Raw genomic sequence first — 27,727 nt, forward strand, 5'->3', positions numbered from 1 at the left:
TTCAAAAGAATGCAATTGCAAGGAAGAATTTAATACCAAAAAACAAAAGGTATTGTTAATGCTCTTCTTTTCAACCTGCACATAATATCCATTGCATATCTTGCACATGTCTCAGTGCTTTACAACTATTTCTGTGACCATTGCAAGCTATTAAAAAAAAAAAAAAACTGGACGAATTGAGAGATTTTCTGACAGCAGTCAAGCTTTGTTGGGAACTGTATCGTGGAGTAGAGGGCAAAAACATATGAGTGGCACTGCCTGCATCTAAACTTTTTCCTGTGCATTGCTTACTGCTTTTTAGAGCACTTAGTTAAAACCTTTTGCATTCAAATCTAGCATTTTCATGTTGCTTACGAGCATAATGCCAACAACGATGCCCGTTCATCACCTTCCTTTTAAGTCTTTTTCAATACTGTTCAAATGAATAACAGTGCGTGTTTTATGGCGCGTCCAGAATACAGGGACCATTGAATTTGCCCGCTGTAAGCATGCACAGCGAGTTCAAGCTGTGAATACTTCACCTCACTTGCAGTATGGTGACCGGCTTCCTCCACAACAGATTCAAGTGATTTTCGAAGCTCCATTATTTCATTTTGAAGCAGTTCACTCTTCAGCTGTGCTTCTTGCTTCTCAAGGAGTGCCTGCTCTGCAACAGCGACTCCTTCTTGAGCATGCTCCAAAGTTAGGCTTAGCTGGTCTTGCAATGCCTGGCTGTGAGGAAATAAGAGAAAGATACAAGGCTCCCAAATCTGCATTCCTAATGCAATTTGAAGAGAAAATTTGTACACAATGTATCATACGACAGCATCAGTGAACATAGGTTGCTCACTTTTTATGACTTCACTGAACTTAAAGATTCCAACACCTAATGGAAGTGCTGCAGCTCCTGTGTAAAAAATGGCACAGAAGGCTCTGACCACACCGCAAAAGTGAAACACAAGATAGACCATTTACTACTCGAATTTTTCTTTGGTTGGCATTAGATTTAACGCTTCTCAGTCTGCACAAAAAGGTGTGTGTTGGATCCCAGGTGCTCACAGTATTCACAGTATCGCAGAAGTATATGTACAAACCTTCGGTTCTGACAGGCCTTGAAATCTTGCAATTGATTAGCATGTTCTTTTTTAAGCTTACTGAGCTGAGCCTCAACTGCTGCGAGTCTGAAAAATGAGAAAAAAAAAAAAAAAAGGAGCAGTCTTAATTTTGCTCATGAATGCATATAAGGACATAAACACATGCAGACAATGTATACTTAAGGACTTTATCCTTCTCCCAGTGCTGCAATAATTTGAAAACCAGACAATTGTTGTGACACAGTTGGATGTCTTAAAGCATGTAGGTTATTTTCTTTGCATACCACTGATGAGATATCACTTCGGTTGTACAGTGCTGCATACTATATAAAGAAATAAACCCGGATTAAACCTGATTTGTACCTGAAAATTCATTCAAGAAATTGTAGTTAAGCAGGGCAAAAAGCTAACAGTACTGCATGGACACGAGCTGATGTTTTTACTTACATTAAAGAAGTCTTATCAGTTCAATGCTGTTGATTTTCAACCTGTTTTTCAACCTGTTTTTCAACCTTGGCATAAGTTTGAAACTGCATCTTAGAAGTGAGACATAATAGTACATACAGATCGGGTGTGTTATCAATACTGCAGAGCATCAAGAGCTACTAACTCTTGGTATGTTGGCCCTTTTCAGGTACTACACAACCAGAATGGTCATTGTGTTAAGGGGGAACATGGCATTCAGCAAATTTTTTTTTTTGTCAACTTGAACAATACCATTTAGAGCTTTCTAAAAATATTATGACTAATCAGTAAAAAAAAAACAACAACTAATGTTATGGCACTTTTTCATTGCCAATATTTGTACCATCATTTTAAGTAGAACGTAGCACTTGATTTTCTTGCCCCAGAATTTTTGCCATGGGAATGCCTAATTACATTACATGTTGTCAATGCGACAGCATTAGAATCTGATGATGCCTTTACATGGATTGACCAAATTACAGGGGGTTTAATTATAATGCAATGACACGAAGGGCTCAGATTTCAGTGAAATATAATTCCACTTTCCTCCACTTTTCATGGTAGCCATCTGCCAGGTTGTTCCCATGGCAACCACCCTCAGGTTGCATCTTCCTTAATCAATGCACCTTCTGGCTTTCTAAGCCTACAAGTGGAGAGACAGTTTTTTCTCTCTACTTTGCCACCTGTGGTTTGAGGGGTTTAACGTCCCAAGTGACTCAGGCTATATGAGAGGCACCGTAGCGGAGGGCTCCGGAAATTTTGACCACCTGAGGTTCTATAACATGCACTGACATTGCACAGCACACGGGCGCCTTGCTTTTTGCCTCCATCGAAAAGGGGCTGCCGCAGCCGGGATTTGATTCTGCACCCTGACAAGTAGGTGTTATGTCGTTTGTTTCCTTATGGGGCTTCTATACTATCGCACGAAAACCCAGGAACGAATCGCTTTACATTCCAGGAGGGCTGCAAATTTGTTGAACTTATGCAGTTATGCACCCTTCTAAAATGATGTTGATAGAACCAAGTTATCAGCTCAAATCAAATGAGCCTGAATTAACGAGTTGTCACTGCAAAGTGTGCTGCAAACTTGTACCTTGTAATGGTATCTGTCTGCTCTTCTTGTGTCAAAATGAGTTTCTCCTGTGTTTGCTGTAGGCACTGCAGAGCCTCATCAAGTTCTTTTTCCTGAAATTAAGAATACATACTTGCTTTTTATAATATTTCTCACTATAAAATTTGCTTCAGTGAAGTCTTACAAAAACATATGTGTGACCTCAACACTTTCATTCTGAAATGGTGCAGATATCTGCAGATTAATAATAGTCAAGTCATAGAGATCATTATGACTCAGCACTGTGCATACTTCACTCATTTTATTTTTTTAGCCCGAGTTAAAAAATAGTATTCAAGGAAGCAACTCAGAAACATGTATTGGATAAGCATGTAAAAAAAAACGCCACTTAATCTTTCCAAAATTCCTTAAATTAAGGAGTTTGAAACAGAAAAAAATTATCTGCAGGAACAAACTCTCAGCCTTAGCGTATGTAAATTACATCAGAGCCTTCCTAATTATATAAATAACTACCTATAACACTAATCTCTTAATTTAAAAAGTTTGGCAGTTAGTGCCGCTGAGGAGTTCAATACCCTGATAGTTCCAAAAACTGAAAAAAAAAAAACTCACTTTCTAAAGCCCTGCAGCACAAAGGAATCCAGTGCTTTTTCCGCATGAATTTGAAACATTGTACTGGACGTGCAGAAAGCTCGGTGCAAACAGGAAATCCGTTATTGACATTTTGCAGTGACCACGGAGCCAAATTTGAACTGTCTGCTTTACTGCGCTGCGTCATGCTTTTTATTTTGTTCTGTCACACTCAAAAATAACGATCACACAGTTGGTGACAACTGTGCTTTTCCCTATCAGCAGGCTGAGAAGCATAATGTTGCACAACATAGCATGATACCACTTGCAGTTTGAATTTGGCACCGCAGTCACTGCAATGCGCAATTAGCACACGTCGCATCTGCACCAAGCTTTCTGCACTCTAATGTGCTCAAATTGGTTTCATGTAGAGAAACCAACGGAATTACTTGCACTGCAGGACATTAGATCATTTTTGTTATTTCAAAAACCAATATGGCATAGTGTTGTTCACAGCTTCAAACTCCCCTAATGGCACTAACAACTGGGCTGCATTAATTCAAAACCTAATTTTGGAGTTTTAGTTAAATAATTGTATGACTGGAAGAGTTTTGCACTAAACTGTATCCATCGAAGCTGAGAGTTTGCTCCTGCAAACATTTCTTTTTTATTATGAACTACTTATTTTTTGTCCCATAAACCAAACCAAACCTTATTTTTGGAAATTTTCGAAGATGCTTGTTGAAACACCTTGTAGAATGAGAAAGGACAACTCATTGACATGTGATGACAAAGAGTTGTTGGTAATAATTGTGTTCACTGTTTGCAACTTTTTTATTACCTTCTCCTGTAGATTGTTTTGGATGACACATACAGGCTCACTGTAGCGTGCGAGTCGTAGCTCTGCATCATGAAGACTTTTGTGAGTCTCAAAGAGCTCATTTCTTGTTTCGTCCAGTTCATGCTCCAATCTAGCACTCTTGTTTTCATAGTCAACTCTGACCTAGAATACAAAAATAAGCGCACATTTGAAGTATTGCTGAGCTCATTAGAATGAAGTTTGCTTGAAACACTCGCCTTTTTTATGTTTTGCAGAAACGTTTCTTTGTCAACATATTCCTTCTTCTCCTGGAAAGAAGGCTTAAAGTTAATTCTGACAGAATTTCAATAGAATTTAGCATTTTACCTCCAGTTGATTTTCAAGATGGTCAATCTCCTGTAGTGCTGTCTGCAGCATCTTGGATGTGACATTTTTTTCCTGTCGCAAAATATTCAGATGGGCATGTAAAGAGAAAAGTACGTTCGATTTTCTTCATCGAAACCAGAACTTACTTCTAAAACAATGTCCAGGTGGGATTGAAGGTCCTTAATGAGTTTATTAGTACAGGATGGATCGGATGATAAATTCACTTCCACTTGGCGCCTCAAATCTCGATGGAGGCTATTAAAAAGAAGGGCAAAGAAAGCTACCCAAGTTATCTGACATTAAAAAAAAAAAAATAAAACCAACGAAGCACATACCAGCGATTACTTGCAACGAGAATGAGAGCTGCTTTCTTGAATGCTACTATTTCTCTCTGAAAGATGGGGAAGAAATGCAAAAAATAAATTAATGTTGTCATATTTACTTCGATTCACTAGCATACAGACGTCCATGTTTATCTGCTCGACTTGTAAAGACACCAAATCTAGAAAAATCCCGATATTAAATTACTCGTCAATAAACATAGACAATCATACTCTTTGTGAGTGATGTTTGCTCTCTATCTGGCAAGTAGTCAGTGCATTGGAATTACGGCTCCCAAATAACGGATGCCTGTATTTGCATACTTACCTGAAGGTGCTGAACTTCGGTAAGTATGTAGCGCAGTAACGTATCATATTCTTTCAAGAACGGTTCGTACCTCCTGGAATATATAAGTGAATAAAAAGAGAATGAAAGAAGGAAACCACGGCGCACAGAAACCACTATTACGCTCTTGTACCTGAGAGACACGTCTCCACGACGATTACGAGTATTCATAATTCAAGGTCCACAAAATCCGCTTCTGCTTAGCCAGAATACTGCGCGGAATTAATTTTGCAAGCGTCGAATGCACAGTGATCGCAAGTTATTAGTATACATAAGCGCGAAGTTGACACGCCTCCGCGGTTCAAACGAGCCGCTGCAGCCACAGATAATTGTAAACAAAGCGGCTACTCTTGCGCGCCTGCGCGCCCTCGCGTGCGTACGTTCCTGAGTTTTGGATAAAAATTGATAAAATTGACTGATTGCAGCTTTTATGCTCATACTTTCCGTAGTGAGGATTTATTTTTATTAGGAGGAACTGACCATTAAGACGACCAACAAATACGGAGAGTATGAATGTATCAACGGAACGGGCGGAATGGACGGGATCTGTGCGACCTATGGACGGAACAGTAGCGGTGGGCGGTGTGCGCCAAGTGGTAGCGCTAGCGCCTTGATCGGGAGGCACACTCATCCACGCATCCTCGCATCGCACAGTGGCATCGTTTCGACGACGTGAGAAACGTGAACGTAGAAGGCACACATCTGCTCCCGCGTAGTGCGGTTTCTTACTTGCAAAAGTAACGATGGAGGAAGTGGACCAAATTATAATACACGCACTGCGGCAGATCGGTTGGTGAGTGGCAGCATTACCACAACAAAATTCGGGCATGGATGTAGTTCGCATGTTTGATGCATTATTTCGGAATCAGTACCTCTGCCGTTGTTCATTTCTAACAGAAGTGCAGAGCTAACCAAGATTAAACGTGTTTTTTTGTTATCGTCCCTATGCTTCTCAGTGAGTTCGACGAAGACATCGTATCTCTCAAGCAGTTCACGACTGAGATCACAGTTGAAGGAGTCGTGCGTTGTCTTCGCTTGATATCGCCTGATAAAGAACTGCCCTTACACATTTCTACAAATATGGTTGAACGCTATAACTTAGGCATGACCCTGGCGAACGCCTGCATCGTAAGTCCACGAGTTTCATGTCAACTGTAGTGACAGTTTCCCGGTACTTTTGACTGCAACGAAACTAATGCACTGGCTTGCGTGACACGTTTTCAGGAGTTGGGATTTAAGGGTGACCTCGGCTATCAAACGTTTCTGTATTCAAATGAAGCCGAAATGAGAAGGATATTCATGTTTCTTTTCGAGAAATTGCCAAAGGAGAGTGAAAAGGCCGTGGACCAGCAGCTCGGTAAGTAAGGCTCGATTCTTTTAAGCAGACTTGCGATCGCTCTATTTAGCGTCGCCACCAATGTGTCCTTAGCGATCGGGCTGTGTAGTGACTACAAATTCTCTGCTCATTCGCATTTTGGATTATCTGCCATGCAGGAACCGCGGCTTTGATTTCGAGGTCAGTGTCGGAGCAGATTGCCAGGCAGCTGAAAGCACCTTGGCTTCCAAACTATTGCAAGAAAAGTGGTGTGCGGTGGAGAGCAGGCCATTGGTGGAAAGAGGTAAGCTTCGGTCGAGCCTGGATCATTCCGTTCTGACTTTTTAATCTCTTCACTTTACGTACTTACTCCCAAAGCAAATGATACATTTACACTAATTGATTGTGGGTGGATGAATCCCGTAGAGGATTCTAGGCTTCGTAGAAATGTTGGTGCACAGAAGAATGCCTAGGCAATTTACAAATAATGTTAGGTATTCCATACATGCGAGCATGCACAGAATAACACGGCATTTTCAGGGGGTCTATGAGCCCCTTCCACCGTATATAAGAGGTGCTTGGATTTATGCGTACGTGCAGCGGTGCTGGGTACTGACTAAACTTCGAATGGGGTCAGGCTTTCTCCTGGACTAGTGTTTAGCTTTCCTGAGACCAAATACCTGGGCAAATTGTTCTTTGAACCCAACTCATGTATGCAAAGGACATTGGCGATGGCATTCTTTGGCCATGATGCCTTTGCACTCTTGCAGAGAAGTTAAATGAAAAACGTTGCATTGTTGGCATAGACTTGGTCCTTAAAGCTGAGAAAAATAGATTTACATGCAGTATTTTTAATTTAGAGAAGCCTCTGTTAAGCTGTCTGAAATGTCAAGTGGCAGCAGACAGACTTGATGCATTTTATAACGTCATACTGTGCATCGCTCATCGAGTCTTGCTTGTTCTAGTGTTTTATTTCAGGTCATATAGTTCTTGGCTGGCTGACCAAAGCAACATAATGAATAGGAAGGAAGTAAGCTGTTAATCTTTAATCATTAATCTGTAAGTTAAAAGTTTAAGTTTCGTCTAGGTGCAATTTTCGCACCAGAGCGTTTTTAGGAAAGCATGCAAGTGCTCTCATTAGAGAGAGTAATTGCTAAAAGCAAGCAGGCTGCAGAATGTGAATGAGTAAAAGCTAACTTGTAAAATAAAAAGTTCACCATAATGCTAGCAGTTTGGTAAAGTCAATCTTTGGAGCATGTCTTCATTTTTTTTTTTTTTCATCGAAATTTAGCGTTTTTCAAGTTTAATTAATGTTTTCTGCATTGATGGTGCATTGTGCACATCCTCTGTTCACTGCACGTCATTAACATTGTTGCATAACAACTACATGTAGCTTGGTTGCACTTCTTTTCTTCAAGATTGCACTGTCCGGCTAGTTTCTTATGCATGTAAAAATAAAATCCACATCCTGATAGTTTGTCTTGCGCTGTTGATATTTACTGAAATATGAAAGATAGAAAATAACAGTGCCTCTTATATATTGTTATTGCAATTTTTAATGTTATTCTAGTTTGTTGCTTTTTGTGCACCAAGCTTGGGGGGGGGGCTCATTTGTTTGTTTTGTCAAGAGTGAAAATGTAAATGAACAATTTGTGGGTCCCACAGGTTGCTTGCATTTTTCTAAAGAATTTGGGAACAGGTACAAAGTATAGGATTCTTTTTTTTTTCTTTCCCCTTTTCAGGAATACAGTAATTCAAGTACCCTGAGAACATGCAAACTTTCTCTTTCTGGATCTCATTCAGGTAAGAGAACAGCACTGTGAGCATTAAAGCGTTCAGGTAATTTACCAGTTAGAAGAAGGCAGCAGAGTAGGTAACAACAAAAAACATAAGAAGCACACACAAACACAAGGACAACGCTGCACTGACAACTGTATTGACCAGAACCCGCACATCTTCCCCTTTCACTTCACATCTGCAGCCAAACTTCTTCCTTGTCTTTAACGTCCTGCCGGTTTGCGCAGAAATTCTAATTCTTTCTTTAACAATACCACTGAAGGCATACTGACACATTGGTCTCCTGAGTCACTGATTGCACATGCTTCATAAATTTCCCTTGCTAACTTATCCTCGGGCATGGGCAGGACATGCAGTGCGAAGAGAGGATAACCGATGGTCGCTTAAGGTAACAAACTTGATTCCAAGGAAAGGAAAGTGTAGCAGGGGGAGGCAGAAAGTTAGGTGGGCGGATGAGGTTAAGAAGTTCACAGGGGTCAAGTCGATGCAGCTAGCACAGAACAGGGCTAATTGGAGAAATATGGGAGAGGCCTTCGCCCTGCAGTGGGCATAGTCAGGCTGATGATGATGAACTTATCCTTCATCCTTTTCATAACCATAACGTTGTTGAAGACAAGGAAGAAGTTGGCAAGGGAAAGATTCTTTCCGCACCTATCTTTTTGTAGGCATGCGTGTACACTGCCTATAAATGCAGGCTTAAACGAGTAATAAACCAGTTGATAGTTTGCGCTCTTTATGCCTACCTGTGTTTATTTTTCCTGTGTGTGTCCTTCTGTGCGCAACTTGTTTCTACAATTGCATATGGTGTTTCAAGGAATTATGAACACAATAATCAGTTGATTTTTTATTCACAAAATCAGCTCACTGCAGATCTGTTCAACAACCAATGCTTGGTTTGCCAACTTCTGGTTGTCCTGTTTAGTCTCTTGCATGTGGGCCTTCGCCTTCATGCACACTACATCTCTAGTTTTGTGCAGTAATGGACCACGGGCTCAGGGTGCGACTGCTCGAAGTTACATGTCAGAACCATGTGTGTGAAGGCACAGGTGATTCCAAATATAGTCCCAGAACTTAGCTCACTTAGACAAATGGGTTTGCCCAGCAATACAAGCAAATGAGTTTTGCGTGCCCATCATTTTGTGGTTTCAGCAAATGGCAGCATCTGGTGGATTGACCTTCACCCTAACAACATCATAGTTGTGACTTACGTTTAGAAAAATAGTAACAAAAAAAAAAGTCAATATGTTGTGATCAAGCACCCCACGAATTTTATGAACATGGCTTCTAAATAATAATGGTAAATTGCCTGCTCCATTTCGAGGACTCATACTTAGTGTGAATTCTCGAAAGCATTTGGTCTACCTATTAACATATTCACCAGAAATCTTTGAAGCGGGTTCCCAGTCCCTTTAAGTGAAGCCTCTCATTGGAATGCAGTATGCTAGATGACAATAGATTGCACTAAAGGCGATTTTCAAGTCGTATTGAACGTGGCACATGCAGAAATTAGTTTCCTATGGAGCTTTTCTGGAATGTTCTGTCAACAAGCTTCACTGCGCTCTTGCTTTCATAAATAGTGCACGGTAATGCTTGGTGAAATCACAGTGAAAGTTGATCTTCTAAATTTTTGTGTTGTGAACTCGTCACTTGACTTTTTTGAACTAATCTTATCAGAGATTGTGGTTTTTACTCTTGTGCACGTTCAGGCACGCTTGTTTTGAAATTGTGTGTTCTCACTTTACACTTGTACGGGTCACGTGGCAACGTTATGAAGTGGCTCGCACATCTTGAATGCCGTCAGAACTTTTTATTGCGTTAGCAATACTGCGCCAGGTTTCAGTCCGTCGCATAGTCCCGGTAAGGGCCACGTTTGAACTTGATCTGCAGCCGAGCCGAATACGGCTTTAACCAAGCCGTATGAACGTGCCTTAGTGACCTATAGGGGTAACGTGAATGCCAGGGTCCTGGCAAGCTGATTGGCAGCTCCTGCCAGCCCACGTATAAAGCCCCGCTTTAACATCTCAAGCTACACCATGAGGTACACTACATGCTGAACCATAAGCGCAGCCATGGAGGTATTGCTAACGCAATTCAACCCGGTTTAACCAGAGCTAAACCATGGCCAATTTTTGCTTCAGTACAATGGCACGCAGGCTGGTGAAATAACTTGGCACCGTAGAGTTGCCATGTAATTTTCTTTTTGCCCTAAGGACAGCTATGTGCAGCGTGCATTAGTGGGAATATTTGCTGGTTCAACATGCAGAGGAAGACAGTAATTTTTGCAGCTTTTATAGCAGTCGCCTCCTTTGTACTACACTTGTTTTGTCTATAGACCTTATCACGAACCTCGGCGAAACTGGTTTGACTGGGCTGTGAGGCAGGTTTGGGGGAGATAATCCTCAGCTTTTCCTGTGCTAGCAGCACAGTCCAGTATGTAATATGGCAGTGCCCACGACCACTTTTTGAAAAGGTTTATATGAACATCCCTACCGGGGCATTGGAGGTATAAATATAAAAATTTGAAAGGAACTAATACATGGACACCTGCTGGAAAGCTAAATTATAACAAATACTACTCCAGTTTTCTATATGTCGATTGGGATTTGTAAAGCCCTACTGTATCGATTTAAGTGTTTATTTCTGTTGTTTGCGTTATTTGTCCCAGCTTCTCTGCTGGAGCCACTGTGGAGGCAGACCTTGGACACGAGAATGCTCGCTGCTTCAGTGTTTGAGACCAATGCAGCTGCTGCAGCTGCGACACAAGACCAAGAAGCGGAGCTCCATCAAGCTGGCGTTCTCTCAAAAGGCTCTCAACAAGTAATCACTAATTTGTATGTGTGACAGTTACCACTCAGCAGATTATCAGAAGTGGGGCATTGGCTACTTGAGCAACAGAGTTTATTTATGGCCGTATGGCTGTAAACAGGAATTTAACATCTAACGATAGTGATAGCATTTCAACACGCACTGAAGTGGTGTCAGTGGTTATAATAAGCACAGGGATATTTATTCAACAAGCCATGTGCAATTTCGCATTTGCAGCAGTAAAGTACAGTGTGCAATTGTTCAGTATGCTTCTTATCGAGTAGTTATCATTAATGGGTGGCTTTTACGCTTCAGTGCTTGTGCCAGCAGCAGTTTTTCTTTTTTTTTTTTTTCTTGTCCGGCATTCTTTGGACGCTTCTGTGCTCACTGCTGTAGATGCACAGGCCAGCAGTGAAAAGAGCGGCTATGTTTTGGTTCCTCTCACAGGAGCACAGGCAGCGGAAGAAAGAACGCATCCAGAAGCGGGTGGCCGACGCTTTTCAGCAGTCGCTTCTCTCATCAGAGCTATCCAGGGTAGATGTGTCAAAGCTTTTGGCGTCACTTTCCCCACAAATCGAGAACCGCATGACCACCAGGGAGTCAAAGTTCACTAGGACCGAGAAGCTGCAGTTCACAAAGGTATGCTATCAGTACTGCTCGCACTTTTCTGCGAAAAACTGTGTTGCTTCAAGGATGCAACATTGTTGCAATACAGTCACCTCACTTTCCACACTCTCCTCCCCCAACGTGGCGGGCTTGGTTAGCCTCTGACCGGCTGAAAGACCAGTTGGCCTTGGTGACTCTGGCCCAGGACATTCTCGACGCTTAATAGTGTGTTGTATAAAGTTGTTTCCTCCTCCTTGTAAGTCTCTGAAGCATATGCAAACCTGGTGCCGAGTGATGTGCTTTGCACACTTGAGCCCATTTTAAAGTGCATGCACCAGGTGGCCGAAATCATAATCGGAAATCATTTTCAGTTTTAGTGAGCAGCAGTGCCGTGGAAAAGACAAGTGTGCAATGTCCACTTGTTTTGCAGGATGAGCCGAAGCAAATGTTGGGATCGAGTTCCCCGTCGGCGCTGCCAAAGCAGAGCTCGGAAGAAGAGGCCGAGGCAAAGGTCAAGCAGATGCAGAGTCAACTGGAGAGCATCTCTGAAGTTCTCAGTCAGCTAGAAGGTCAAGAGAAAGAGGTGTCGGCTGCTTTGCAGCAGGTGAGCTGGTACTCTGTCTTGCCCGTCTTCTATGACTGACAAGTTGTCAGAAACAGCTAATGCAGATAATTTCTGGACTGTGCTATTGTGCAAAGGAACAAGCAGTCATGTCATGATCATAGCATTTCTTGTCACTTCTGTTATACTTTATTTATAACAAAATCTCACATATTGCACAATTTTTTTTTAAGAGTCAGAATTATTTCGTTTTACACTGAATAATGTGTGCATTTGTTCACTAATGTCACTGCTCTCAAAAGTCAAAGGTGTCAGAAAATTACTGCTAGATGAGCTTTGCATGATTTTCACATTTACAAAGGTGAAGTAGCATTGCAGGATATTTGTGCAATTCTTAACAATAAAAGGCTTATTCTGTTTGTTTTAAAGCTTTTCTCCAAATTTAACAATTTTTAAGAGAGAGAGAGAGAGAGAGAGGGGGAATGTGGGCTTGGATGTCACTGCATGTTCATGATTACCAAGGGTGCTTTCTGCTGTTTTGCAGATCACTGGTGACATAGAGAAGAAAAAGTCACAAAAGTTGGAACTTGAGAGCCAGAATGAGCTGGAACACAAGGCACTAGCACTTCTTCCAAATGCAGACGAGAACATCGCCAAACTGCAGGCGAAAATCGATGCTGCTGCTCAGAAACTAGTCAGCTTATCAATGCAGTGGGAGAAGCACAGGGCACCCTTGATAGAAGAATACCGCCAGCTCAAGGAACAGTGCTCAAAACGCCTTGTAAGTATTCAGTAGGAGTGACTGCATTTTCCCAGGTGTTATGTTCTCGTACTGCTTTCATCCGTTTGCTTCTGCAAGTTGTGCACAACAGGGAAAAGGAAAGCCCAGAAGGACACATTTTCTGAGCAAAGAAAAAAAAAAAGGAAGGAAGGAAGGAAAAAATATTTACCTAACAGTACTGTTAGGAACTAGAGAGAATAAGATGTTGATCATAGTAGAGAGAGGTATGCACAAACTGAGCACATTTGTGTGGAAAGTGATAAAATTATAAAAATAATAATAAAAAATAGGACTGATGCAATGGTGAAAAGAATTTGCACTGAATAAGCTTCAGTGAAAATTCCAGCACTGAATATTTCTTAATACAACTATAATATATTATAACTATAATATAAATAATATAATGTAAATATAATATAATTATAAGTATAATATAACCTAAAGGGATGCAAAGATGTTGAGCAAAGAACCCATATATGTTGGTATCCACAAGGTGCAGAATGTGCATGGTTGAGTTGAGGTATAAAATACAAGATGCTGCATGAGAGCTTTTTTCCTTATGGTGCTTTCACGTATTAAGGAAGTACTTTGTGATTGACTAGCGGGACTAGTGTGCTTTCAATTAAAAAGAAGTAGGTGCGATTCTGACCACAGTGGGCTGCTTTTTGATGGAGTTTGAAAGCAAATTGCCTGTATACTGTGTGATGTCAGTGCACAGTAAAGAACCTCAGGTAGCCGAAATTTCCTGAGCCCTCCACTGCGGCACCCCTCAAACCCCGAGTAGCTTTGGGACGTTAAACCCCGTAAGCCAAACCAAACCATTCCTTCGACTGCATAGTTGGAGTGCTATGCTAAACCTGAATATTTAAGATGTTAACCTTTGAATAGGTATTATGTGACAGATCACAATCTCACAACCGGACTGAATGCTGCATCGACTCCAGTAATATTCTTGAAAGCTTTGATTTCAGCGTTGCACATACTGTGTGTTGTTCTTACTCAATATGACGCCACCTGCGAAGCAAAGAAGCTAGGATGCAAAACTGAAGTTGCGTGCCATTAAATATACGCTGCAGATCGAGAACTGAGCAGCAGGTAGACAGTTTGATGTGAGTGAAAAGATTATCAGCGGCCAACGCAAACCCAAAAAAGTGCTCCGGCCAACGAAGCCAACAATGAAGGCGGGTCGTGGCAAGAAGATGCTTCTCAGAGCTTGAGGGATCGCCTGTGTAGGCAGTTCACGCACGCTGCTATCTTCACAATCTCCAAGAAAGGGATCCTCAGTGCGCCTTTTAGTGTAGTATACTGAATGAACAGGTGCATCTGATACACTGGTGTGACTTGTTTTCTCTTTATTTTCGGAAAAGGTGCATTTTGCAGGGAACCGTGACTAATACACAGGTGTGATTTATTGGCCGGAAATTGCCACATTTATTGTTACAGGGCGTACCACCACCATACATATATATCTATCAGTGATTGAATGCAATCAAAGACAGTTAGGCAAATAATTATTCAGCTTTCCGATTCTTTCCTTCTTTCATTAAGATTACACAACTGTGTTGATGGCTGCCAAATACGGAAGGTGAGCCCAGTATCGCAGTTCCAGATATGAAATCTACACTCATTGGAAACATTTTCAAGGAGACTGTGAGGATAAATACAATTTGGCATGTATTCGTACGGTACCGCATACTAATCACGGTACCATTCCTTTTTTTTTTTTTTTTTTTTTTTTTTTTTTTTTTTTTTTTTGTATCTGCAGTAATTTTTGGTTGCAGGCCACGTCATCAATCCTGTCAAAAGGATAACGACTACTGGTGTGTGAATATGAATCGAATATGTTATTCGATTCGTATTTGGAAAACTGATATTCAAATGTTACCGAATACACCGAGAAATTTAGAATTCATCGTACTGCGCGCTTCACCGCAATGTTTTCTCGCGTCAACCATGCAGTGAAGCATCGTCAAAACGCGGCAGGGCCATTTTGTGCAGGGAGACCGTCCCTTTTGGGAGGAGGACCTTCTCAACGGTGTATGCAAAGCGAACCACTTCACAAACCCAGGAGAAAACGTCATTCTCACTTCGCTTTCCTCTAAAATGCTGAACACCATTTGCAGGTGTCACGAGCTTGAAGGCTGAATTAATGAGAGTTTACTGTATTCAATACCAATATGACAGCTTCACCCAGTTTCCTGCTAGTCCTTCTTGCACAAAAAAAAAAAAGGACAATATGTACAGAACTCTGTAAAAGATTCATACTTGATTTTTTTCTTTGGTATACACTTCTGTACAATTCTGGGTTAATTTTATTTGCTAATACCAAGTGAATTTTCACAAACAGTGTTTGCTGGTTTCTAATTTTCAGGCTTCTTTTCTTTTTTTCACTGACCAGATATTTAATATCTGAAGGCATTTTTTTAAAGGGCCACTGTCCAGGGTATGACTTTTTAAGCAAAGGAGCCCAATGCTGCGATCAGGTACTGGAGATAGTCTGTGCAAAATGCTACAGCGACACGTGCGCCGCAAAGCAGCAAAAATAGAAATCAAGGCTCTCTCATCCTCCCCTTCGGTAAACCAGCTTCCTTATTCTCTATGAGCCGCTAGGCTGACGTCAGAGTAGCGATAACATCCATAGGTCCGTCTCGCTGACTGACGGGTGAAGAATGGGCGTACACGATTAATTGTGTGCGCCGCTCGCTGCGCACTTTTCACTCGCTACGGTTGGACTGAATGCAATGAATGCAGCGGCGCGCTCTCTAGCCCGTTTTGTTTTCACGGGCACAGAGTGCCACACCCCACCTCCCACCAAATGCGGAAGAGGAAGGGGAATTTGGGTTGCAGAGGCTAGACGACCGGGCTGGAAAGTGAAATTTCAATAACATTTTGCACCGTTGCGTTCTGGGGGCGAAGTCTCACAGTCACTGGGGAAGAAAATATTTTCGACCGGAGGGTGGACAGTGGCCTGGCCCTTTAAGACATGCATATTTGAAAATTCCAATATTCGCATACCGCTAATAGCGACCCTTTTTAGTCTGTAAGGATGTCAAGAAATTGAATCATGTGGCGGATAGATCATTAAAGCCAATTTTTTCTGCGATTAATGAGCATTTCGCTGCTGTATAAATATCAGCGTAGCAAGAAAGAACCACGTGATAAATGTTTACTTCGTTGTCCTCAGTGTTCCTTAATTAAGTTGGCTTTCCCTTACTGGCCGTACGCACGCAACATGCAGCGTAACCGCCTCTTACTAATATGGCAGTGGAGCGACCCCAGAAACACTCCCCCCACTGAAAACTTTATGGCACCAGACTGCTTCCTCACTTTGGCCGAGCAGGGGAAGGACACAAAAGTCAACACTGGTGCTGTTTGTGAATGTTTTTGCTATGCTCATTTCCGGCATGTCCTTCACGCCATGGGATGACCAAAGTAAATTCCTGCGTGCTGTTGCCAGTGTTCATTATGCAAGCTCACAACAGGCCGAAACAGCGTGATTCCCGCCTCTATGCTTAAACTAACTGATTGAAGAATTTTCTGAAAAATTAGGCTTTTTACTAGAGCCATCAGACACAGATGTAGGATTGTATGTGGTACCCGGGTGTTTTATTCTTAAGGAAATACGAGCTTTTGTAGCAGCGTTTATCTGGCTTTGTCTTTGGTACAGTTTGTTGCTGCTGTCATATACGGTGTTCAAGTCAGCGAGTACCCCATCCGCCAGCTTAAGCTCCCATTCTGTGCACAGATAGTTAATGCAAAAAACAAAACATACTAGAGACAAGGCAGTTAGTTGCCCTGCCATGGTGGTGCAGTGGTTAGGATGCTCGACTACTGTGCCCAAGGACGCGGGATCGAATCCCGGCCGCAGCAGCCGGTTTTTCAATGGAGACGAAAAGCAAGGCGACTGTGTGCTGTGCGATGTCAGTGCATGTTAAAGAACCCCAGGTGGTCGAAATTTTCGGAGCCCTCCACTACGGCGTCTCTCGTAGCCTGAATCGCTTTGGGACGTTAAACCCCACAAACCAAACTAAACAAGGCAGTTAGTTGTCTATGGGAAAAACTTCCTCTTGAAAATTGTATTTACATTGAAGGCTCACATAGTTTTGTTTTCACTGCTGTTACCTGCAATTGAAATGATGCATCAGTTATGCTGATTGTACATGTTTCCTTCTTCAGAATGAAACTCAGCAAAAGCTGGAAGAGATCAAAGCTATGAAGGACAAGATGCGGGACATCTCTGAGCAGGCACGCACCAAGGAGGAGTTGCACAAACAATTGGTATGTGCTTGCCTTGAAGGAATTCACTTCTGCAGAAGTCTGAAAAAAATGTTCTAATCCTTAGGTCAGCGAGTACGAGAAACTGCCCAAGGACGTTAACCGCTCCTCCTACACCAAGCGCATCACCGAGATTGTTGGCAACATTAAGAAACAGAAGGAAGAAATTGCCAAGGTAAGAGTGAGCCTGCATGTAGGGCTCAAGAGTAGAAAACATGGCACACGAATGTAGAACGAGGAAGAAGATGACACATGCCAAATCTCTCTAGTCCCTCGTCTGTTTTAATTGAGGTATATCAATCTACCCATATTTCTGCCTTGTCGCAAGAGTAAATTGCTTGCAACTAAATGCCAGTTCATTAAACGTAGACTCGCAAATAAATATCTGTAACTTAAGGTAAAGCTTAGCATAGTGGAAATCCTGCGTGCAGCTTGGCAACTCTAAACACACGAAACTTCTTAAAGTGGCAACTCTAAACACACGAAACTTCTTAAAGTATATAGCTAGAATATCAGTGTAGGGCATAGTTTTTATGTTTATGGATATTTTAACATCTGTTCTGTCTTGAATTTGAAGAGTGCTTGCATTGGCAGTACTGAAAGAGTCATGGGGATAAAACTGCTCTTGTCACGAGGCGTGAAAAATTTTGTGGGCACTTCACTACCAATTCGGGGTACCCGGACTCAAACCTGTTAGGGCGGCCATGTTTGGATGGAGACCCCAGGTGACGAAATTATCTGGAGCCCTCCACTATAGCATTCCTCATAGCCAGAATCAGTTAGGGACATTAGGTAAGCACCATAAATCAAACTTGTCATAAATTTTAGATATGACATTGTTGCAGCATAATCATTTGTCTAAAGCGCTTGTAGCAACACTTTATATTTATTTGTATCCAAGTCGATACTCTGACTGACCTTATGCTGTGTGATGCTGTCAAATGTTTCAGGTCTTGCTGGACACAAGAAGCTTGCAGAAAGAAATCAACCAGTTGACTGGGAAGCTGGACAGGACCTTTACAGTCACGGATGAGCTCATATTTAAGGTCAGCCTAGCCAAGCATTGCATTGCTATTCTTTGATGCTTTGTCCTAATTCTGTGCTATGTTCTCTTAAAAGGATGCCAAGAAAGATGAAGCTGTGCGAAGGGCCTACAAGTATCTTGCTTCTGTGCATGAGGTATGAATCCTAACTTGCTTATCCTTTATATGGTTGAAAGGCAGTACCAATTATCTACACACAATTATCTATCCAGATCACCTTGCAGAAACATGGATGAGCTGTTTTCGTTTTTCAATTAAAGTTAAGTCACCCTTTCTAAAAAGCTATGCTAAAAAGCTTCATGTTTATTTTGAAACGGCTAAATTATGCAAAACAGCCATTATTAAACTAGAACCAACTAGCCTAGCAGCTGTTTCTCGATTATGGTTGAATTTTGCTGCTTAAGAGATGCATGCTATTTCGTAAATGTTCAAATTTTATATCAGTCTATGCAGCAACACAAGTTCATGTCGTCAGTGCATATCATGATTAATCTTGTTTCTTTGCATTACAGAATTCAAACCAGCTTTTGCAAGCAGTAGAAGAAACTGGGTCAATTATGAGAGAGATGCGTGATCTTGAAGATCAGATAGAGCAAGAGAGTCAGAAAAAAGTGACGGCCAATTTGGAGAGGATTACCGCTGACTACAGGCAAATGAAACAAGAGAATGCATCGCTATTAGCCCAGCTGAAAGGCCAATAACTGTTGCGGCTTAAGTATAAAATATGTGCAGATGTTATTTTTGTAGTTAATTTATATACTCGTACAAAATAAAGATATGATACTCTCCTTGGTTTCGTCACGGAACTTTATAAAGTATTTCACCATCATTGTCATAGTAGCACTTTCCAACTCTGTGGAGGGACGAACCACGGTTCTTGAGGTGACTTGGAATTTTGATTCGCCTTTTGAGTACTTCTCTATCGACTCCTTGGCCATCTGTAATTGCACTACCATCTTGGTGAAACATTGCAGAATTTCCATCAGTAGCCTCAAGAATTTCAAAAGTCTCTGTGTGTTGTTTTGCAGAGTTCACCGGAGTTGCAGTTTTATCCTCATTCCCAGGCACTGCAGCTGAGTGTGGAATCTGTTCTCTGCTGTTTGCGTACTCTGAAGCTCCAAGCTTGGACTTCCCGACAGCTGCAGCCTTGTAGTCTTCAAAGCGAACATGGGCACCACGACTGCTCAGTTTTCTCAGCGTTGTTGCAGATGCCACGTCTTCGATATAAGCATCATCGTATTCTTGTTCGTTTTCCGACTGCACATGCTTTTTACTGAGTAGCTTCTTTTCGGGGTTCTTCAGCTTCATATAGGTGGCGATAAGTTTGCTGTACTGGCCAGGCTTTGGGGCAAGGTCAGAAAGCTGCAGGGCCTTTGAATGACTGTCTTCAGGGGGTACAGGAAGTGCCTTATTCACGTACGACTGGTCTTCTTGAAGCTTGCCATCCAAGTACAACTCTTTTGTGATCGGTGAAATCTTTTCGTCCCCTTTGCCTGTTTTCAATGACTTCCACTTGAGCTGCACCTCTCGATCATGTTCGGCAATCCTCTCTGGAGTTGCAACAGTGAACCGGGACTTGAGCAGTTTCTGGAAAATAATGAAAACTAAGCATCAATTATGCTCAAATACTCAAAAATATGCACTGTGTCAAATAACAGACAGCTGTGCATACGACTTCCATGGGAATAAATAGCACTACAGTAATCGGTCCGCCCAGAAACGTTATCAGATGCACTCTACTGAGTGAATCTGACACTTATTCATCTAAAAACTAGTGCAGGTGATTGCTCTACAGCATCCTCCTGCAAGCTATGCTATTGGAGGCGGATAGGGGAGTGACTACAGCGATCAATTTCTGGAACAGGCCCTATGATGTGTGGTCTTGATGCACACAGGTCTCTGAGCAGCTGTTTCCACAGCGTTCCGCATATGCTGCCAGGAAGCCCTGTCTTTCTTCAGTCTTCTCTTAACTGACAGATAGAAGAATGCTGCCAGGAAGCCCTGTCTTTCTTCAGTCTTCTCTTAACTGACAGATAGAAGAATTCATTGCTTTCTCGAAAAAGCTGCCAAGCATCTAACAATGTTCTTCAATACCCTGCATCATTACGCTTATACATGCAAGGAGAAGGGTGGGGAAAACTAGCTGTCTTATATGGTTGGGACCCTGGTGAAAAAGGTGTCCATTAACCCATGCTTTTGCTGACACTCGCACACCACTCTACCTTACTAGCAAATACTAATAGCTAGCATAACAATGCAGTTTAGCTGCCACTTCAAGGCTATTTGGCAACAGTTCATCTACTCGTGCAGACTTGCATAGTTTTTATTCCTGTAATAAAAGTGTGGATTGTAATGTATGGTACTCGATTCAGTAACCAGAATATAATCGGGCTCTGAAAAAAGACGCAAGTTAACAAAAGAACTCGCGTCTTCTGAGGTTTGCTATTCGCTCTTGTATTTCATACATTGCGCTTCATGCGTTGTGGTGGTTTTCAACCTGCTCAGATCGCCCGCATACTACTGCGTATTTTGACACATGTGGAAACGCCGCCCGCTTACCTTCACCCCTTGCACGCTTATGGGAAAGGACTCCGATATCTTCTCTGCAGTCCACTCTTCGGGATCAAGACTGTGCAAGTAATGGATTTGTTGTTTTGCTGCCCATGTCAGCAGATTTGTTTCGGGTGGAACCTTGAAGTATTTCCGCCGTATAATTGCGTTCCTGACTTTTCTTCGTTCCAAGCGGAGTTCACTGGAAAACAAGAATTATCAGGGAGCGTTAACAACGTCGATACGAACTATCCAGCAAGATCGCTCTTACTCCATATACTGGTCGTAGTAATGTTCAGGATGTTCCAAGGGCTCTTCTGGATCTCCTTCCGCGTCATCGAAGTCATACGAATCGTTCTCTAGTTCCAAGTTTCGGTCAGGTTCATGCAAAGCTACTGCAAGCGGTTTGACCCTCTTGAAAGGGTTTCGAGTTATGACGTGCCTGTGTCTGACCGGCTGAAAAAGGGGATTTGCCGAGTTGACAATGCCATCACGCAGAATGCAACAACACAACCTTATCATAGCTAGTACTCGCTGAGGATCCAAGGCAAAACTTTTCCTTTGTACAGATCACCGCGCACACAGCGCACGCTTTCAGATTCAGCTAGCGCTAGTAGACTGCTATGGACGACGCCATTTTACCTGCGAGTGTATTCTAACGATGATGATAGTAGTGAGCTAGATTGTGTTTGGGTTTCTTTCGCCAAGTCAGTGTTTTTAGCGGCAGCTTTCTCGGGCAGTTTCTAGCTTGAGAAAGCAAACGTTGAACTTTTACGTGTTAGAATTTTCTTTTTCGTTTCAGCAACATTATAAAAAAAAAATGACATTAAGGACATTGTATCAAAATTTGACTCAAGTGAATAACGTTATTATAACGCTTCGGTGCTACTTGGGTATGGGCAACAGCCAACTCCCAGCTTTAGGGAAATGAGGGAGCTTATAATTTCATACTAAAACAGCGCAAAAGAACAAAAGTCAGCGCTCGTGTTGTACGTTTCGTTCTCTCGTCCCTGTTCTTTTGCGCTGTTTTAGAATGTATACATACCAACTCGCCCAGGCTTCTATTTTGGCAGAGCTTATAAGCTTGCCTCTGACCCTGAGTACACTCTGAGAAGGGACAGGCTAGTAAGCTATAAAGAGATTACTCAGAACTATCGGCTAAACCGGATATGCAATGCCCATCGGCAGCTAGGCTAAATAAGAACCAAGAAAGCACCTGCAGGCGCGTATTCCGAGTTTGCGTCGTTATCGAAAGTGTCGCTATTTCTCCGACCTCGAGTCATCTGATTGGTGGAAACGCCATAACATGATGTTGCCACCTCTTCCGGTTCCGTAGCAGCAACACCCGATTCCGGAATTTCGACCAATCAGATGACTCGAGGTCGAAATAGTGGCACTTCGATAACGACGCAAACTCGGAATACGGGCCCAACAACTTGAGGGAGGTGGTGAAGGGTGGCTGTTCTTGGCCCTACGAGGCTGGGACTGGTAGGTCACCGCCGCTTGCGGCGGTGGCTAGCCTGCCACCGAATATTTCTCTGTTGTAGGCCGTCATTGCACCCGCCACCGCTTAGGTGGTGGACGGCGGCTGTTGCGGCGCGCGTCTTTCTCTCCCTCTTCTTTTTCTTTCTTCTCTATTTTCTCTCTTCTGTCCGCACGAGGCAGCGGAGGTGTCTCAGCTACAGAGCCAGTAGCAGGCCCGTGCATTTTCTTTTCCTTCTTCCTACAGCCATGACAACAACGGGCCCAGCTACCCTTAGCCTGTGGTACCCGGAGCAGTTCGGAGATAGATGCAAACTATGTCTGGATAGGGCAGATCTGGTACATATGATATGAACGAGTCCAGAAATTCAAAACAATAGATCAAGAGACAAAAACAGAAGAATTTTTGAAGACTGCTGTTGAGCTCACACGCTGAAACTCAGCTAGGTGTAACCCGACTGGCTGAACATGTCGTCGGGATCAAAGGGCTCCAGGCCGCTATCTAGGCGGATACGCTGACGCCTATCCTGTATCTCTTGGACATTAAAGTTTTACCACCTGATACGCCTGCTCTAAATGCATTTCATGTTTACGTCTACTTTCAGTTTTTTTTTTGTTTATGGGGTTTAACGTTGCAAAGCGACTCAGGCTATGAAAGGTATCGTCGTGGAGGGCCCTGGAAATTCGACCACCTGGGACTTGCACACTGACGCTTTGCTTTGTCGCCTCCATGCAAAAGCGGCGCCACGGCCGGTCTACTTTCGGCGACGACATAGACGATTAGGTTTTAGTGCGAAATCACTAAAACCTAACAAAGTTAGCCTAGAAAAATTAGGAGGACTCTCCAGCCGCGAATTTGTGGTGTTGAGCCTGGCGCAGAGATGGGCAAGGTGTTACGCCTTTAGTAAATGCACATTGGTTCACAGGGAAAAAAAAAGCTGCAATAGCTGTCACACTTCTTCCTTGGACATCTCAACAGCGCCGTAATGAAATAGAGAAATGTGAAACAAAGCGGAAAGAGAGAAATAGGTCCTTAGTGGGGGGCTTCAGAGTAATTTCGACCATTTGAGAATCTTTAACATGCGCTGACGTCGCAGAGCAAATAGACGTCTCTCCATTTCGCCTCCATCGAAACGCAGCCGCAGCGGTCGGGGAACTCCGGCACAGTAGTCGGGCGTCTTACCACTGCACCACCGCGGCAGGGCACCTCCACTGCCTCGTGCGGATAGAAGAGAAAATAAAGAAAGCAAAAGAACAGGGACAGGAAGACGCGCGTCGCAACAACCGTCATCCACCACCGAAACGGTAGCGAGTGCAATGTTGTTGTTGTGGCTGTAGGAAGAAGGAAAAGGAAATGCACAGGCCTGCTACTGTCTCTGTAGCTGAGCGTGCGTCTCCGCTGCCTATATTAATTATAATTGGTTCACAGGAAGGGAAAGGCGCAGTATCTGTCATACTTGCTCTGTGGACACCTGAACCGCGCCGTAAGGGAAGGATGAAGGTGGGATTGAAAGTGGAAAGAGAAAGGGGAGCCGGTAGTGGAGGGCTGCGGAGTAATTTCGACCACCTGGGGTTGATTGATTGAATGTCCTTTATTGAGTGGGAAGGCTCATGGGTATATTTAACGTGCGCTGACATCGCAAGCACACGGACGCCACCGTTTCGTCTCCACACCTCCGCTGCTTAATTAATTGGTTCACTGGAAGGGAAAGGCGCGGTAACTGTCTCACTTGTTTTCTGTGGACACCTGAACCGCGCCGTGAGGGAAGGGAGGAAGGTGGGAGTTAAAGTGGAATGAGAGAAAGAGGAGCCGTAGTGGAGGGCTACGGTGTAATTTCGACCACCTGGGGATCTTTAACGTGCGCTGACATCGCACAGCACACGGACGCCTCTTCGTTTCGCCTCCATCGAAACACAGCCGCCGAGGTCGGGTTCGAACCCGGGAATTCCGGACAGTAGTCGGGCGTCTTACCACTGTGCTGCTTCGTGCGGACAGAAAATAGAGGAGAAAGGAAAAAGAAGAGCTAGAGAAAGGCGTGCGCAGCAACAACAGCCGTTGTCCACCACCGAAGCAGTGGCGGGTGCAATGACGGCCTACAAGAGATACAATTCGGTGGCTGGCTAGCCCCCGCCGCAAGCGGCGTTGACCTACCGTCCCAGTCCCGTACGGCCAGGAACGCCTTCACCACCTCCCCGGGTGCAATAACGGCTTACAACGACGTATATTCTTGTACTGTGCTTACAACAGAAAAATATGGTGGCAGGCTAGCTCCCCTAGCCCCGTAGGGCCAGGAGTAACCACCCTCCTCCTTATATCAGCGCACGTTAAAGATCTCCAGGTGGTCGAAATTACTCCGCAGCCCTCCACTATGGCGCCCCTTTCTCTTTCCGCTTTCACTCTCACCTTCCTCCCTTGCCTCGCGGCGTGGTTCAGGTGTCCACAGAAAGTGTTACAGGTACTGCGCCTTTCCTTTCCTGACAACCAATTACTACGTCAGACACACATCCACTTCCGGTTGGCGTGCTCTCACATCCATTGGACGTCGACTTTATCAGAATGGTTAATGTCAAAGTATGTTTGATTTTACTTTTACATATTTGAGGGGGGGGGGCTTACTTAATTAACCAATCATCCTATTCGCATAATTTTTTTTGCGAAGTTTATTGCCTCAGGGCATAAAAGGAATGTTATGATGGATGAAGGGTGTGGTCAAATAAATGAAAAAAGGTTGGCTGATGCAATGAAATCGAGTAGTGAACGATGATGCGGTCCCAGTGTCCAAGCAGCATATGACTGCGGATTATGGGGGGAGAGGCCAGCTGCCACCAGGTGCCGGATCCGCGTTGGCTTCAACGCTGGACAATCCCACAGTAGGTGATGGATGTCAGCTTCTACAGGGTTTTGAATATTTGGGGGCTGGGTTTTAAAAAAATCCTATGCAAAATCTACAACCCCATTCGAGCTGAAATTACGTTCACAAAGTAGCAAAATATGGTCTACGTTATCTCATAAGTGATTCAACATCGGTACTTGCCTAGATTTCTCGAAATCGAGAAAAAACTGCTCTCGGTGGCGTGCACAATTTTCGCAGAAGACAGTCGAAAAGCTACTTTAACATGACGCGCCATCTGTCGAGCAGTGAGACAAGCTCCATCCCGGCCGTTGGCGCGCTTGCCTCGCTGCCCGACAGATGACGCACCATGTTAAAATAGCTTTTCGACTCTCTTCTGCGAAAATTGTGCACGCCGCCGAGAGCAGTTTTTTCTCGATTTCGGAAAATCTAGGCAAGTACCGATGTTGAATCACTTATCAGATAACGTAGACGATATTTTACTACTTTGTGAACGTTATTTCAGCTCGAATGGTGTAGTAGATTTTGCATAGAAATGTTTTAAATCCCAGCCCCCAAATATTCAAAACCATGTATATTTCTTGACTTGCAGATGGGGCACCCAGGGTGTGGATATACATACCGAAATTGTGGCCACTTTCGGATCACTGCTGGTGTTAGGGCCACCCCAACTCGAATCCTCCGAAGCGCCACCTCCTCTGCACGGGTTAGACCGCGGGGGAGGCGCACCGTACACGGAGGTATAAGAGCACGTGTACGGCGCCGGAGGTGCTCCTTTCTTGTTAAAAGCAGGGTGGCATTGTCCAATTTTATGAGGTTTGGCGGTGTCTATGTTGAGTTTGAAAGGCGGGTCGCAGAATCTACTTGACTTTGATCACTTAAAAGGTCACGCGGGGTCCATTCAATACGAATTCGATTTGGTATGCGAGCCGCTAGACTGTGTATGTTCTGGCAGATTTCCGGGCTACTACTAACTCGTCTAAGTAGCTTTGTCACCTGGAGGGCATCTGTACGTATGATAATACGGGCCGTGGGAAATGGCGGTCACAGAGCGAAGCGCCTCTTGCACTGCAAGCAGTTCCGCACAAAAAGAAGATGGAGGTTCCGGTAATTGAAATGTTGACGTCTTATGAAGATTTGCTAGGACAGTAAACTGCTGTTATCACTTCACAGGCTTTGATGCTTGCGTCGACGTAAATTATAATGGAACCATGTGGCAAGTGGGCGTCTTGTTCCAAAAATTCGGTCGCGAAGTGACGACGCCGTTTCCTGTGTTCTTGGTCGGCATAAATCAGTTGGCTCGTTATCGCTCAGCTGTACAAAACGCCAAGGAGGAAGAACTGGCAGTGGCGGTGGTAGTATTGAATGTTTCGAAGCATAAGCCTTCAGAGCGCACGTTGCGTGAGAGAGTGTGGCCTTAAGCTTGCGTGCATCACGTCGTTGCTGCACCATGCAGTTCATCTATTGTGTTTAGTTGTGCGTTTTCTTGGAGCGCCACGACTGATGTAATGCGAGGGAGGCAGGTGATGACCCTCATTGCCTCTCGATTTATAGCCTCAAGTCGATCCCACTGTGCCCTTGTCAAATGCTGAAATTGGGCTTGATAAACAAGGCGCGGTTGCACAACTGCCCATTCGCATAATTTGTTCTGCAGCATCCTCATATCATCATCTATCGATCACTACCATTCGTATGATCCTGACTCTTCTGAGAATGGCACAACGGCTGCGGACACGACCTTACCGACATACCCTAAAGAGGCTGTGGACTTAATAATAATTGGTTACTAATATTAATCGAATAATTGGAAGTAGTAGTAGTGAGTGGTTTTTATTCAAATAAACAAAAACGGAAGTAAAAAGATGTTTATTGGCAATCTAATCATCAGAAACACCTAATTGGGGCGGCGAAACTAAAGGGATAGTAAGGCAGAGGAAATCGGAGGTGAGCGACAGAAAGAAAGGAAAGGGTATAATTGGTTCACAGGAAAAGAAAGGCGCTGTATATGTCCGACGTTCTGTGGACACCTGAACGCACGGGACTGCGTTCCTTGAGCCCAGAAACGTTTTCTGTTTGTCGTAGCCAGCGCCTTGCCCCGCCGGGGTGGTGCAGTGGTAAGACGCCCGACTACTGTCCGGAGTGCCCGGGTTCGAACCCGACCTCGGCGGCTGCGTTTCGATGGAGGCGAAACGAAGAGGCGTCCGTGTGCTGTGGGATGTCAGCGCACGTTAAAGATCCCCGGGTGGTCGAAAATACTTCGCAGCCCTCCCCTGCGGCTCCCCTTTCTCTCTTTCCACTTTCACTCCCACCTTCCCCCTACCCTTACGGCGCGGTTCAGGTGTCCACAGAAACAAGTGTGACAGATACTGCGCCTTTCCCTTCCTGTGAACCAACTATTATTCGTAGCCAGCGCCACTGTTTTTAATGAAATATTTTCCGATCGCCCCGTGTGCAGAGTTCAGCATAATCTCTTACTGGTGCATTGCATGTCATCGTCTCCATTAACTTCCATCTGTTAACAAAGGAGTTCGCATGTCCGGCTCAGTGTAACTATGCTAAAACCCTACCATTTTTATTAGCCACGTCGCAGAACATTAATAACGGCCACGCAGAGTTTACTTAACTAC

General features: G+C 43.7%; 3 protein-coding genes across 3 annotated transcripts in view; 1 reads left to right on the forward strand and 2 right to left on the reverse strand.

Moving 5' to 3' along the window:
- LOC146190918 (sodium channel and clathrin linker 1-like) overlaps positions 1-5,442 on the reverse strand; it is a 13,264-nt gene extending 7,822 nt beyond the window's left edge. The window contains exons 1-10 of the mRNA XM_084601309.1: positions 5,166-5,442; positions 5,015-5,087; positions 4,702-4,757; positions 4,513-4,621; positions 4,367-4,438; positions 4,258-4,308; positions 4,022-4,183; positions 2,632-2,723; positions 1,074-1,160; positions 522-711 (exon numbers count right to left, since the gene is read on the reverse strand). Of these exons, the coding sequence (XP_084457435.1) occupies positions 522-711; positions 1,074-1,160; positions 2,632-2,723; positions 4,022-4,183; positions 4,258-4,308; positions 4,367-4,438; positions 4,513-4,621; positions 4,702-4,757; positions 5,015-5,087; positions 5,166-5,203 (930 nt within the window). The 5' untranslated portion in view covers positions 5,204-5,442. The remainder of the gene's footprint in view (positions 1-521; positions 712-1,073; positions 1,161-2,631; positions 2,724-4,021; positions 4,184-4,257; positions 4,309-4,366; positions 4,439-4,512; positions 4,622-4,701; positions 4,758-5,014; positions 5,088-5,165) is intronic.
- Positions 5,443-5,597: 155 nt separating this feature from the next.
- On the forward strand, positions 5,598-18,917 carry LOC146190919 (coiled-coil domain-containing protein 22 homolog). Its single transcript, XM_084601304.1, has 14 exons — positions 5,598-5,825; positions 5,989-6,160; positions 6,257-6,389; positions 6,527-6,651; positions 8,090-8,150; positions 10,810-10,961; positions 11,397-11,588; positions 11,986-12,159; positions 12,662-12,898; positions 17,075-17,176; positions 17,241-17,348; positions 18,124-18,219; positions 18,293-18,352; positions 18,729-18,917. Exons 1-14 carry the CDS (start codon positions 5,776-5,778, stop codon positions 18,915-18,917), a joined length of 1,851 nt encoding a protein of 616 aa, XP_084457430.1. The 5' UTR covers positions 5,598-5,775.
- A 97-nt stretch (positions 18,918-19,014) lies between these two features.
- LOC146190920 (uncharacterized) lies at positions 19,015-21,421 on the reverse strand. Its single transcript, XM_084601307.1, has 3 exons — positions 21,038-21,421; positions 20,776-20,968; positions 19,015-19,803 (listed from the first exon to the last, which is right to left on the reverse strand). The coding sequence occupies exons 1-3, from the start codon at positions 21,286-21,288 to the stop codon at positions 19,015-19,017; spliced, it is 1,233 nt and encodes a 410-aa protein (XP_084457433.1). The 5' UTR covers positions 21,289-21,421.
- Between the last annotated feature and the right edge of the window lie 6,306 nt (positions 21,422-27,727).

The sequence above is a fragment of the Amblyomma maculatum genome, chromosome 4, assembly GCF_055883805.1.
Source record: "Amblyomma maculatum isolate TAMU_Amacu chromosome 4, ASM5588380v1, whole genome shotgun sequence".
Lineage (NCBI taxonomy): Eukaryota > Metazoa > Arthropoda > Arachnida > Ixodida > Ixodidae > Amblyomma > Amblyomma maculatum.

Excerpts from the sequence above, each read along its gene's own strand:
- LOC146190920 (XM_084601307.1), bottom strand. The coding sequence starts at position 21,288 with ATGATAAGGTTGTGTTGTTGCATTCTGCGTGATGGCATTGTCAACTCG. Across the intron at positions 20,969-21,037 it reads TACTACGACCAGTATATGGA|TGAACTCCGCTTGGAACGAA; the intron begins GTAAGAGCGATC and ends CTTGTTTTCCAG. Across the intron at positions 19,804-20,775 it reads TAAGCGTGCAAGGGGTGAAG|AAACTGCTCAAGTCCCGGTT; the intron begins GTAAGCGGGCGG and ends ATTATTTTCCAG.
- LOC146190919 (XM_084601304.1), top strand. The coding sequence starts at position 5,776 with ATGGAGGAAGTGGACCAAATTATAATACACGCACTGCGGCAGATCGGT. Across the intron at positions 12,899-17,074 it reads AACAGTGCTCAAAACGCCTT|AATGAAACTCAGCAAAAGCT; the intron begins GTAAGTATTCAG and ends TTCCTTCTTCAG. Across the intron at positions 17,349-18,123 it reads AGAAGGAAGAAATTGCCAAG|GTCTTGCTGGACACAAGAAG; the intron begins GTAAGAGTGAGC and ends CAAATGTTTCAG.